We start from the raw sequence: 13,258 nt of genomic DNA, 5'->3' as shown, positions 1-13,258 counted from the left end.
GATTTAAAATACAGATTTAAAACAGCGAAGTTAAAAATCAAGTTGATCCACTGTTTAAATACTGAGAAAATAGAAAGTCACCTGGCATCTAAAAGAGTATAATGTAGGTGCCAGGCAAAGCTTTCTCATTCCATAGCCGGGGTGCCACAGCAGAGAAGGCCCTCCTCCTGGTAGCCACCTGCCTCACTTCCTTTGGCAGGGGCTCACGGAGAAGGATGACCTTAGGGTCCGGGCAGGTACATACGGGAGGAGGCGTTCCTTCAGATAGCCTGGCCCCAAGCCGTTTAGGGCTTTGAATGTTTATACCAGTGTAAAAAAATAAATTCTTTCATAGGGGAGATGCTCCAGCCCCTTGATCGTTTTAGTTGCATTTTTCCAGCTCTACAATATCTTTCTTTTAGGTGTTGTGACCAGAACTGAACACAGTATTCTCTGTGTAGTCCCAGACATCAAGAGAGCCCCAAGTTGGGGGAGGCTGTTGAAGGGTAACCCCATACTTTGAGACTAGAAGCGGATCTACACAGTTATTATTATTATTATTATTATTATTATTATTATTATTTATTTATTTATATAGCACCATCAATGTACATGGTGCTGTACAGATTATACACAGTAAATAGCAAGACCCTGCCGCATAGGCTTACAATCTAATAAAGTTGCAGTAAACAATAAGGAGGAAAAGAGAATGCAAACAGGCACAGGGAAGTGCAAACAGGCACCGGGCAGGGCGAAGCCAACAGTACAGAGTCAGAACAAACCCAACACCTAAAAGCTATAGGGAAAAGAAAAGTCTCCAGTGTCCTCCGTGAAGGCGTCCTGAAGGCGCTTGCGTGCGCCTCCAGGGCGCCCCGAAAGTCTTTGGGTAGATGCTGCCTACCTGCTGGACAGAAGAGGCAGAGGAGGAGGCAGCCCCGCATCGCCCCTCGCGGGGACGGGGCGAAAAGTTCCCGGGCTCGGCGGCTTCGCTGGGGAGTCCTTGCCGCCACCTCCCACCTCCCCGCTGGCCTCCTGCTGCCGGCGAAAGAGCTCGGCGGAAAAAGGCAGACCCGGGTGGCTCTTTCGCCGGCAGCAGGAGGCCAGCGGGGAGGTGGGTGGTGGTGGCAAGGACTCCCCAGCGAAGCCGCTGAGCCCTGGAACTTTTCGCCCCGTCACCGCGAGGGGCGATGCAGGGCTGCCGCTGCCTCCTCCTCCTCCGCCTCTTCTGTCCAGCAGGTAGGCAGCATCTACACAAAGACTTTCGGGGCGCCCTGGAGGCGCACGCAAGCGCCTTCAGGACGCCTTCACGGCGCTGTGTAGATGATCTCCTGGTAAAGGCTATTGCCCCAGGGAAAGAGGGATTTTAATTTGCAAACCCTGGATAAACTGGGTGTGTAAGTGTCTTGAATGTCTCATTTATGCTGAATGTCTCATTTATACTTTCCCAGGGATGTGGCGTGAGCTACGCCAAGGGTCATTCGCTATCAAATGACTGCCAGCTCCCTAATGCAATTAGTTTTGCTCCTAGCAAGCTCAATTATAAATGCATCCCCTTTAATATTTTAGCAGTGTGGTGGGAACGGTGCTCCTCTTGGCTTGAAAATGTGTGTTTCCAAACAGGTCTGATTTAGCACCAGATGAACGAGGAGCACCGCAAAAGGGATTTTGTAGAGCTGGAAGGCATGCGGAAAAGGGCAAGCGACATTATTAAGGGACTGGAGGCTGTGTCTCTCTGAAAAACACGTGCTGGGGCTATGACATAGAATCATAGAATCATACAATAGCAGAGTTGAAAGGGGCCTACAAGGCCATCGAGTCCAACCCCCTGCTCAATGCAGGAATCCACCCTAAAGCTTCCCTGACAGATGGTTGTCCAGCTGCCTCTTGAAGGCCTCTAGTGTGGGAGAGCCCACAACCTCCTTAGGTCATTGGTTCCATTGTTGTACTGCTCTAACAGTCAGGAAGTTTTTCCTGATGTCCAGCTGGAATCTGGCTTCCTTTAACTTGAGCCCATTATTCCATGTCCTGCACTCTGGGAGGATCGAGAAGAGATCCTGGCCCTCCTCTGTGGGAAAACCTTTTAAGTATTTGAAGAGTGCTATCATGTCTCTCCTCAATCTTCTCTTCTCTAGGCTAAACATGCCCAGTTCTTTCAGTCTTTCTTCATAGGGCCTTGTTTCCAGACCTCTGATCATCCTGGTTGCCCTCCAGCTTGTCTGCGTCTTTCTTGAATTGTGGAGCCCAGAACTGGACGCAATACTCTAGATGAGGCCTAACCAGGGCCAAATAGAGAGGAACCAGTACCTCACGCGATTTGGAAGCTATACTTCTATTAATGCAGCCCAAAATAGCATTTGCCTTTCTTGCAGCCATATTGCACCGTTGGCTCATATTCAGTTTGTGATCTACAACGATTCCAAGATCCTTCTCGTTTGTAGTATATTGCCATAACCTTTTTTTGCATATTTTACCACGGTCCCGGGACGATCCAGAGGACCACGGGTGGTGTTGTACCCATCCCAGCTTCTTCCCTCTTCCCCACAAGTAGTGGGGGGTCACCAGAGGGGAGGAGCCAGGACAGGGGCAATCCAGGGCCCTCAGGGGTGGGTGGGGAGTGGGGTTGGGGCTTTTTTCAAAAAATCTTTTTGAGTGGGCGTGACGACCTCCTTCCTCCCTGGACGTCGCGTGCCGCGTGTGAACCCAGGGGGAGGATCTCGCAATCAGCATATCGTGACATCCTCCCCTGGTGTAGACCTGTCCAAAGTCAACATTCCTTCTTCACTGCTTGCAAGTAATACTGCAAGGCTGGGCTGGTGAGCCATGTGGGCATCAGGCAGACAGCAGTTTCCTGTTTCCTGTTCACCTTGCAGGGCCCGTCACTGCCCTGGGAAAGGAAGGAGGCCCTCCCATGACCGACGCGCCCGCAACTCTGGCGGAACTAAGGATGCGGGCAGAAGAGATCCTTGCCACCACTAAAGCCACGGCGGCTCCACCTTCTTTGGCGTCTCCCACAAGGAGAACCGTGGTCCCAGCGGCCCGCCGGATTACCACGGCTGCAACCTACGAACTGGACAGGCTAGAATCTGAAGGTACCTGAATCTGTATGGTGTGGAGAATGTGGATCGGGAGACATTTTTCTCCCTCTCTCCAAATACTAGGACCCAATGGGGTCATCCCATGAAGCTGATGGGTGGGAGGTTCAGGACGGAGAAAAGGACGGACTTCTTCACACAGCACATGGTTGAACTATGGAATTCGCTACCACAAGATGTAGTGAGGGCCACCAATTAGGATGGCTTTCAAAGGGGGTTGGATAAATTCCTGGAGGAGAAGGCCATCAATGGCTACTTAGTCCTGATGGCTCTGTGCTACCTCCAGTATCAGAGGCAGTAAGCCTGTGTGCACCAGTTGCTGGGGAACATGGACGGGAGAGTGCTGTTGCACCATGTGAACAGAGTGCTGGACTAGATGGACCCTTGGTCTGATCCAGCAGGGCTCTTCTTATTTATTTATTTATTTATTTATTACATTTCTATACCGCCCAATAGCCGGAGCTCTCTGGGCGGTTCTGATGTTCTTACCTACGTTTCATAATCTAAAGCAAGGCTCCTTAAAGTGTGTTGCCTCTCACTTACCTAACAATTAGAGGCTGGGGTGTAAGAAGCTGGGTTTTTCACATCAGCCTATGCTAGGGTGACCCTATGGAAAGGAGGACTGGGCTCCTGTATCTTTAACAGTTGCGTAGAAAATTTAATTTTTTGCAGGTGTCATTGGTAGGCATGCAGCCCCTGGTGAAATTCCCTCTTCATCACAACAGTTAAAGGTTCAGGAACTATACTAGAGTGGCCAGATACAAAACAGGGCAGGGCTCCTGCAGCTTTAACTGTTGTGATGAAGTGGGAATTTCACCAGGGGCTGCATGCCTACCAATGACACCTGCTAAAATTACCTTTTCTACGCAACTGTTAAAGATACAGGAGCCCAGTCCTCCTTTCCATAGGGTCACCCTAGCGTAGGCTGATGTGAAAAACCCAGCTTCTTACACCCCAGCCTCTAAAACTTGGCACAGTGATAGCTCTTAAGGAGGGCTTTAGCCCTGCCAAGTTTGAGTCAGATCAGTTCATGCTTTGATTTTTAGGAATATTTTACAATGGAAATTAACAAAAATGCTTACATCATCGTATTTTTATAAAGAGATGAAACTTGGCAAGGTGATAGCTGTTAAGGAGGGCTTTAGTCCCACCAAGTTTGAATCAGATCCATTCATGCTTTAGTTTTAAAGGATTTTTTTTTTTAAAAAAAGCACCACTCCAGCATTCTCCAACCTGGTGCCCTCCAGTTCTATTGGACAGACACTCCCCACCCCCTGCCCTGGAAGCCACTAAAAGGAGCCTGCTGATGCCTGATTCAGGTGGTAGAAGCTTTCTCACTCATGATGCCAGCCAGCCCAGCAGCACTTTCACATTGTGGAAATGTGGATGACTGACTTCTATGACTCCAAGCAGAAATGTGCTCACTTTCCCCGCACCCCCTGCCACAGGCAGAATCAGCAACCAGTTAGTGTTTCCCACTCCCCCAATCACTGTGATAGGAGGAAAACACAGTCAGGGACAGTGCTGTGGCAATTCCTAATTGGTTAGCCACAGATGTCAATATCAAAGCTACTCCTCACCCCACTCAGAGTCTTCCAGATAAGGAGATATTCAGTTCACACACACACACACACACCATTACGCCTGAAAAACAGTCAGATAATTTCGGAGACTTTAGAAGCTCCGACTGGGCATGTCTCTGCTCAGATATTAACCAATGGGTTTGGAACCTTCTCCCAAGGAATCCAGGGCCAGCCACATGGGGTTATTCCATTTTAACCTCCCAACAACGCTGCGAGGTCGGGTAGGGTGAGAGAGAAAGAGTGAATGGGCTGAGGACTCCCAATGATTCAGCAGGGTTTGGAATCCACAGCCGCAAAGCAAAGTAGATTTTTAAAGTGTGAATCAATGTATTTAAGGAGACAATCCTACAATCCTATGCATGTTTAGTCAGAAAAAAGGGCTACAACTCCCAATATGCTCCAGATGGGAAATGCTGGCTGGAGAATGCTTTGGAGTTTTAGGCTGTTTTTCTGTCTAAACATGCATAGGAATCTCCTTAAATCTGTTTTGCTGTACATTGCATTGCACGCCATACCTTTCCTGTTTCAGTCCAGCTGTCTGTGTGTGTTGGGAAGGTGCAGATACCGTGGTAGAAGTTTCATTTAAGAGGTACTGCAGTTTTTAATTTGGATGTGCCATCAGGCTATATGAATCTATTTATCTATCTATCATCTGCTGGAGCGTGTTCAGAGGAGGGCAACCAGGATGATTGGGGGTCTGGAAACAAAGCCCTATGAAGAGAGACTGAAAGAACTGGGCATGTTTAGCCTGGAGAAGAGAAGATTGAGGGGAGACATGATAGCACTCTTCAAATCCTTAAAAAGTTGTCACACAGAGGAGGGCCAGGATCTCTTCTTGATCCTCCCAGAGTGCAGGACACGGAATAACGGGCTCAAGTTAAAGGAAGCCAGATTCCAGCTGGACATCAGGAAAAACTTCCTGACTGTTAGAACAGTACGACAATGGAATCAGTTACCTAGGGAGGTGGTGGGCTCTCCCACACTAGAGGCCTTCAAGAGGCAGCTGGACAACCATCTGTCAGGGATGCTTTAGGGTGGATTCCTGCATTGAGCAGGGGGTTGGACTCGATGGCCTTGTAGGCCCCTTCCAACTCTGCTATTCTATGATTCTATGATCTCTATCTATCTATCTATCTATCTATCTATCTATCTATCTATCTAATCTAATCAGGTTCTATCCAAGTTTTGTCCTATTTAGAGTAGACCCACTGAAATGAACGGGACTTAAGTTAGAGTAATATTGGATACCTTATTTGATAGAGTCTTTAATCCCATTGAATTTGACCGTGACATTTATATATTTATTTATTGCATTGTCTCCTGCGTTTATGTGACTTCTCATTGCTGCATTTACCAAATAAATAAATAAATCTCATCCTACAACCTTCTTGAAGACGCCACTGCCTCCCAGAGACCAGCAGATGGCAGTGTTTCCTTCTGTTTCTAACACTGAGAAATGTTCTAACTAGCCGTGCAGCGTTATGGCAAAATGCTTTCCAGAAAGACACGGCGATTCCACATATTATGTTGCCACGGAAGGTCTACTGACCTGGAGCTGCAGCTAACCCCAGAATTTAGCTGTGCGATGTGCACCTGTGTATTGCATTTGCAATTTTGCATGTTTTGGTCCAGAAAGGTGGAAAGCGATTCGGCCCTCGCCCTAATGACTTGACATGGGATGTGTAGGGTGGCCATATGAAAAGGAGGACAGGGAGTCAGACCACGGGCCCACCAAATTCAGTATTGTCACATAGGGTGATCATATGGAAAGTTGGACAGGGCTCCTGTACCGTGTCTGGAGCTGTTCCTGCACTGGCTGCCTATTCGCTACCTGGCCAGGTTGAAGGTTCTTCTACTAGTGTACAAAGCCCTAAACAACTTGGGACCAGGATACCCGAGAGAGCACCTTTTCTCCTACCAACCTGCCCAGTCACGGAGGTCATTTTTGGCCATGCTCCTGGTGGTTCCACATAGACCCATCCTCCGACTGGAGTCCACCAGGGGAAGAGCCTTCAGCATAGTGGCCCCCCTCCTATGGAACTCCCTGCCCCTGGAGGTCAGGCAGGTGCCAACTTTGTATTCCTTACGGCGCCTCCTGAAAACGTCCTTATTCCAGGAAGCCTTTCCTTAATGACCAGCCACGGTTCAATGTACATTTTGCTTCTTTTAAAACCTATTTTAATGTGTTTTATTCTGTTTGTATTTTATTTTATCTTGGACAGTGCTCCGAAATTTTGAATGGGGAGCGGTGATATACATATTGTAAATAAGTAAATAAAATAATAAACAGTTGCATAGAAAAGCGAATTTCAGCAGAACCTGGTGAAATCCCCTCTTCAGCACAACAGTTAAAGCTGCAGGAGCAATACTAGTGTGACCAGATACAAAAGAGGGCAGGGCTCCTGCAGCTTTAACACCTGCTGAAATGCCCTTTTCTACACAACTGTTAAAGATACAGGAGCCCTGTCCTCCTTTCCATAGGGTCACCCTAAGTGACAATACTGAATTTGGTGGGCTGGTGGTCTGACTGAGAAAAAGGCTGCTTCTTACGGTCTTAAACATCTCCCATTGGGCAAGTTGATGCTCAATGCGTCACCTGGAGTTGTGTGTTCCCTTCCTGTAAATAGCAAGCACTGGGTCTCTCGATCAAGATTGGGGCCACATTGTGTGAGATGGCGGGAGGGGTTAATGTCCGTCCCCCCGTCCCGTCCCCCGCACCATGGTCCCAACAAAAATGGACATCCCCACAAACCGTTATCAGTCCTGGGAATGGAAACTTCCTCCTGGGATTAATGCCAGTTTGAGTGGCGGTGGGTGCAGGAATCTTCATCAGTTTAACCTCTCCACTCCTTGCCTGCCATGGTCCTGATCCTGACTTAGCCTGTGATAGTTGAACTCTGTGTATGTCCTGGAATGTCTTGAGTATGTGGGTAAAGAAAGAGGTTTATGCAAGCAAGCTTGAGATAAGCTATGACATAGAATCATAGAATCATACAATAGCAGAGTTGAAAGGGGCCTACAAGGCCATCGAGTCCAACCCCCTGCTCAATGCAAGAATCCACCCTAAAGCATCCCTGACAGATGGTTGTCCAGCTGCCTCTTGAAGGCCTCTAGGGTGGGAGAGCCCACAACCTCCCTAGGTAACTGATTCCATTGTCGTACTGCTGTAACAGTCAGGAAGTTTTTCCTGATGTCCAGCTGGAATCTGGCTTCCTTTAACTTGAGCCCGTTATTCCGTGTCCTGCACTCTGGGAGGATCGAGAAGAGATCCTGGCCCTCCTCTGTGTGACAAGTATTTGAAGAGTGCTATCATGTCTCCCCTCAATCTTCTCTTGTCTCTGGCTCTACGTTTCTTGGTAAATAACCCTGTACCTGATTTTGTCTCCCTTTTTTCCAAGCTAAACAGCCCCAGTTGATATAACCTGATGTTTGCCCTGTCCTGGACGGGGTTGCACTCCCCCTAAAGGATTGGGTCCATAGTTTGGGGGTGCTCTTGGATCCGGAACTGTCACTTGAGGCACAGGTGAACTCAGTGGCAAAGAGCACCTTTTATCAGCTTAGGCTGATATATGAAATACGCCCTTATCTGGACAGAGATAGCCTAGCTACAGTGATCCATGCTCTGATAACCTCTTGTTTGGATTACTGCAAGGCGTTATACGTGGGGCTGCCTTTGAAAACGGTCCGGAAACTTCAACTGGTACAAAACAGCGCAGCGCGGTTGCTAACAGGGACTGGCCGATGAGACCACATCACGCCAGTCCTTTTCCAGCTTCATTGGCTGCCAGTCCAGGTCTGGGCCAGATTCAAAGTGCTGGTATTAACATTTAAAGCCCTAAACGGCTTGGGGCCAGGCTATCTGAAGGAACGCCTCCTCCCGTATGTACCTGCCAGGTCATCCTCAGGGGTCCTTCTCCGCGAGCCCCTGCCAAAGGAAGTGAGGCAGGGGGCTACCAGGAGGAGGGCCTTCTCTGCTGTGGCACCCCGGCTGTGGAATGAGCTCCCTAAGGAGGTTCGCTTGGCACCTACATTATATGCTTTTAGACGCCAGGTGAAGACCTTTTTATTCCCCCAGCATTTTAACAGTCTATAAATGAATTTTAACTTGGTGTTTTAAATTTGTAGTTTTGCATTGCTGCCGTTTTTATCTGGTTGAGCTTTTAAATTGTGTTTTATATTATGGTTTTATACTGTTGTTTTATACTTTGAATGTTTTTAATTTTTGTGAACCGCCCAGAGAGCTCCGGCTATTGGGCGGTATAGAAATGTAATAAATAAATAAATAAATAAATAAATAACCTTCCCTCGTAGGGGAGATGCTCCAGCCTCTTCATCGTTTTAGTTGCCCTTTTCTGCACTTTCTCCAACTCTATAATATCTTTTCTTGAGTGTGGTGACCAAAACTGCACACAGTATTCTAAATGTGGTTGCACCATAGAGTTGTGTAAAGGCAATTGTTGTGAAGGAGGCTGTACCAATCTAATCCACAGACTCGCTTGGTGATACATGTGAGTAATATCGTTTGTGTCTTTGCTGCCCGTCTAGAGGAAGAGGAGGGGGAGGAAGAGGAGGAGGACGAGGACGAAGAGGAACTGGATGAGGATGAGGATGAGGATGATGAAGATGACGATAATGAGGATGACAGAGACCCAGACTCAATGGATGAGAGCTTGGATGGAGACGCCGACCTGTCTAGTTTTACAGTTCCCGGAGAGGCCTTGCAGGAGCCCTTAGAAGAGCTGGAGAATCCCGCTGGGGACCTCTCGGGCGTATCCTACCAGGTGCCAAGCGCAATTGAATGGGAGGAGCAGAACCAAGGGCTAGGTAAGCAAAACCCGTTTTCTGCAGCCTGTGGGGTTTTTTTGGGCAGGGAAAGATCCCCGTCTTATTAACAAGCAAACCATCCACATTCTTGCAGTGAAAAATAAAATAAAAATCAATTACAGATAACAGATGCAATTTGCTAAGGGATAGATCAGATTAACTGGAAATGGTCCCCAGTAATGATCATTTATTTATTTATTTATTTAATTTATTTATTACATTTTTATACCGCCCAATAGCCGAAGCTCTCTGGGCGGTTCACTACATAGCATTGCTCACAGCAATCTTTACTCCAAAGCTAGATCTAGTGTGAGGCCGTTGGTGTTTAGATGGCATTAAGGGTGTCAAACTAGCACCAGGCTATGGGGCCCCAAATAGCATTTGCCTTTCTTGCAGCCCTATCGCACTGTTGGCTCCTATTCAGCTTGCGATCTACAACAATTCCAAGATCCTTCTCGTTTGTAGTATTGCTGAGCCAAGTATCCCCCATCTTGTAACTGTGCATTCGGTTTCTATTTCTTAAATGTAGAACTTGGCATTTATCCCTATAAAATTTCATAATCCACTTCTCTCTACCCCACTTCTGCCATTCACTTCACGGAATCCTAAACCACACTGGCCTGGTTCAGACAACACGCTAAACGTTTAACACGGTTTAGGGTGTTGTCTGAACCAAGCCACTGTCTCCTATCCTACTCCTTACTTCACTGTCTTCCCAGACTCTCTATATAAAGGGCTACATTTCTCCAACTCCTCCCACTCTCACACAGCCAATCAGCATGAGAAGGAATTCATAGAATCATAGAATCATAGAATAGCAGAGTTGGAAGGGGCCTACAAGGCCATCGAGTCCAACCCCCTGCTCAATGCAGGAATCCACCCTAAAGCATCCCTGACAGATGGTTGTCCAGCTGCCTCTTGAATGCCTCTAGTGTGGGAGAGCCCACAACCTCCCTAGGTAGCTGATTCCACTGTCGCACTGCTCTAACAGTCAGGAAGTTTTTCCTGATGTCCAGCCGGAATCTGGCTTCCTTTAACTTGAGCCCGTTATTCCGTGTCCTGCACTCTGGGAGAATCGAGAAGAGATCCTGGCCCTCCTCTGTGTGACAACCTTTTAAGTATTTGAAGAGTGTTATCATGTCTCCCCTCAATCTTCTCTTCTCCAGGCTAAACATGCCCAGTTCTTTCAGTCTCTCTTCATAGGGCTTTGTTTCTAGACCTCTGATCATCCTCGTTGCCTTCACCATGCAGGTATGGCATGTGGGGTATGGCATAATCAAATAACTGAAGAATCTCAGCTTTAATTAAATACAGAAAGCAAGACAACAACAACAAAAGAATTCATGTTTCTAGCCCCTGAGGTGACTGAGAAAAGTTGGAAACGTGTAGCTGTGCCTAAGGAGAGAGTTGAGCAGAGTTTCCAGTAGGCAGAAGGTGGGACCTCCATGCCCTGGAAATATTCAGCCGCCCTGGAAACACTCTGATTGAAGGGTGATCGAGGGAGCTTTAAAACAAACAAATAAATAAAATTGCTAAAGCTGCATGAGCGTTATTAGAGAATAAGGTCCTTTGGCAGCCTTCGCTCCTTGTTCCCAGAGCAGACCAGTAAAATCATGAGAGGAGGGCAGCGTGTATGATGTAAATGTCATGACGGATTTATTTTTAATTTTTATTTATTTTATTTATTGCATTTATATCCCGCCTTTTTTCCTCCAAGGAACCCAAGGCAGCGTACATAATCCTCCTCTTCTCCATTTTATCCTCACAACAACAACCCTGTGAGGTGGGTTGGGCTGAGAGTCTGTGACTGGCCCAAAGTCACCCAGTGGGTTTCCATAGTAGAGTGGGGACTAGAACCCGGATCTTCTGACTCCCAGTCCAACACTTTAGCCACTACACCACACTGGCTGTATAACCTTAACCTCCACCCCCTACACACACACACACACATACACACACACAGAATCATAGAATCATAGAATAGCAGAGTTGGAAGGGGCCTACAAGGCCATCAAGTCCAACCCCCTGCTCAATGCAGGAATCCACCCTAAAGCATCCCGGACAGATGGTTGTCCAGCTGCCTCTTGAAGGCCTCTAGTGTGGGTGGTATAAAGATGTAATAAATAAATAAATAGGTAACTGATTCCATTGTCGTACTGCTCTAACAGTCAGGAAGTTTTTCCTGATGTCCAGCTGGAATCTGGCTTCCTTTAACTTGAGCCTGTTATTCTGTGCCCTGCACTCTGGGAGGATCGAGAAGAGATCCTGGCCCTCCTCTGTGTGACAACCTTTTAAGTATTTAAAAGGTTGTCACCATCATTTCCACTATTATAGCCCCACTGCATGGAACCTTCCTTTTTCTCTGGAGAAGCCTGAAAGAAAGAAAAAAGACTCTTAAATACAAGGCAAATCAGAGCTCCTGCAGAAGCGTTCTCCTTTAGTAAACAAATAAATCACATATTTTGCTTTGGGATCCAGAGAACCATCCATTAGAAACAACTTATATGTATGTATATCAGTTTAGTTATTCTCAGTTTCCAATTACAGCATAATTGCTTTCAACCTCAAGCAACTGTTCTTTTCCAGAACTTTGAAATCAGTATGCGTCTCCAAGGAGGATCAATAGAATGGATATTGTTTGAAATGTCTTTCTGGCTTTCATTCTTGCTAAATAACCGTTAACCTCTTCATAATTTAGAAGTGTTCAAGGCACTACTGTTAACAACATCTCCATGGTAACGAGATCTACTAATCCACAGTGATCCTAGTGATTATTATTTTTCTCCTCCCCGTCTTTTACTCTTTCTGGGCCCATTTCCTGCCTAGGTAGAGACAGGACACGCAGACGCTGCTTAAAGAAAATGAAGGATTTATTGAAAGATGCCTAGGCCCCATTCAGAAGACACCTTAAACCATGGCTTTAACCACAGTAGTTAAGCCAGAAAGCCGGGCTGTGTTCAGAAGACATCTTAAACCACGGCTTTAACCATGGTGACCAAGGGCTCATCTACACCAAGCAGGATATTCCACTATGAAAGTGGTATGAAAGCAGTATATAAAAGGCAGGAGCCACACGACTGCTTTATAGCGGGATTGACGTGCACTGACAACTGTTGGGGCCCATTGACACATACCAGATACCGCTTTCATACCACTTTCACAGTGTTATATCCTGCTTGGTGTAGATGTGTCCTGGGCCCCAACAGTTGTCAGTGCACTTCAGTACCACTAGAAAGCAGTAGTGCAGATCCTGCAGTGCACTTCAATACCGCTATAAAGCAGTCGTGTGGCTCCTGCCTTTTATATACCACTTTCATACTGCTTTCATAGTGGGATATCCAGCTTGGTGTAGATGAGCCCTAAGGCAAAAAGCCTTATTCACCATGGTTGAAGCCATGGTTTAAGGTGTCTTCTGAACATGGCCTGGCTTTCTGGCTTAACTGCCGTGGTTAAAGGCGAGGTTTAAGGTGTCTTCTGAACGGGGCCCTAGTGAACTAACACGACCCCAAATGCAGGGGATAGAGATTGGTCCAATGACCCCCCAAAGAGACTAATAATAGCCAACTAGTCTCTGCTGGTTATACAGCACCTCCAGGGAGCTGCCTTTGCAATCTCCTGGTGTCATAGACCCCACTGGAGAGACTGACAGCATCCTAATAACTCCCTGACTTCTCTCAAGGTTGTTTCAACAACCATAAATATTGCTATTGTAACATCTACTGATGCTTCCTCCTTTGGGTTGTCTTTCCTCCATCTTTCCTGACACCGATACACACATAC

The 13,258-nt window shown here is 47.0% G+C and overlaps 1 protein-coding gene across 1 annotated transcript in view; it reads left to right on the top strand.

Annotated features, from left to right (window-relative positions):
* The window catches only part of ARMH4 (armadillo like helical domain containing 4), a 60,973-nt gene that overhangs the window by 28,243 nt on the left and 19,472 nt on the right, over positions 1 to 13,258 (top strand). The window contains exons 4-5 of the mRNA XM_063118503.1: positions 2,850 to 3,068; positions 9,200 to 9,478. Of these exons, the coding sequence (XP_062974573.1) occupies positions 2,850 to 3,068; positions 9,200 to 9,478 (498 nt within the window). The remainder of the gene's footprint in view (positions 1 to 2,849; positions 3,069 to 9,199; positions 9,479 to 13,258) is intronic.

Source organism: Elgaria multicarinata, chromosome 2, assembly GCF_023053635.1.
Source record: "Elgaria multicarinata webbii isolate HBS135686 ecotype San Diego chromosome 2, rElgMul1.1.pri, whole genome shotgun sequence".
Lineage (NCBI taxonomy): Eukaryota > Metazoa > Chordata > Lepidosauria > Squamata > Anguidae > Elgaria > Elgaria multicarinata.
Note: the sequence above shows the minus strand (reverse complement) of the source record. Positions and strands in the feature narration are given on the sequence as shown.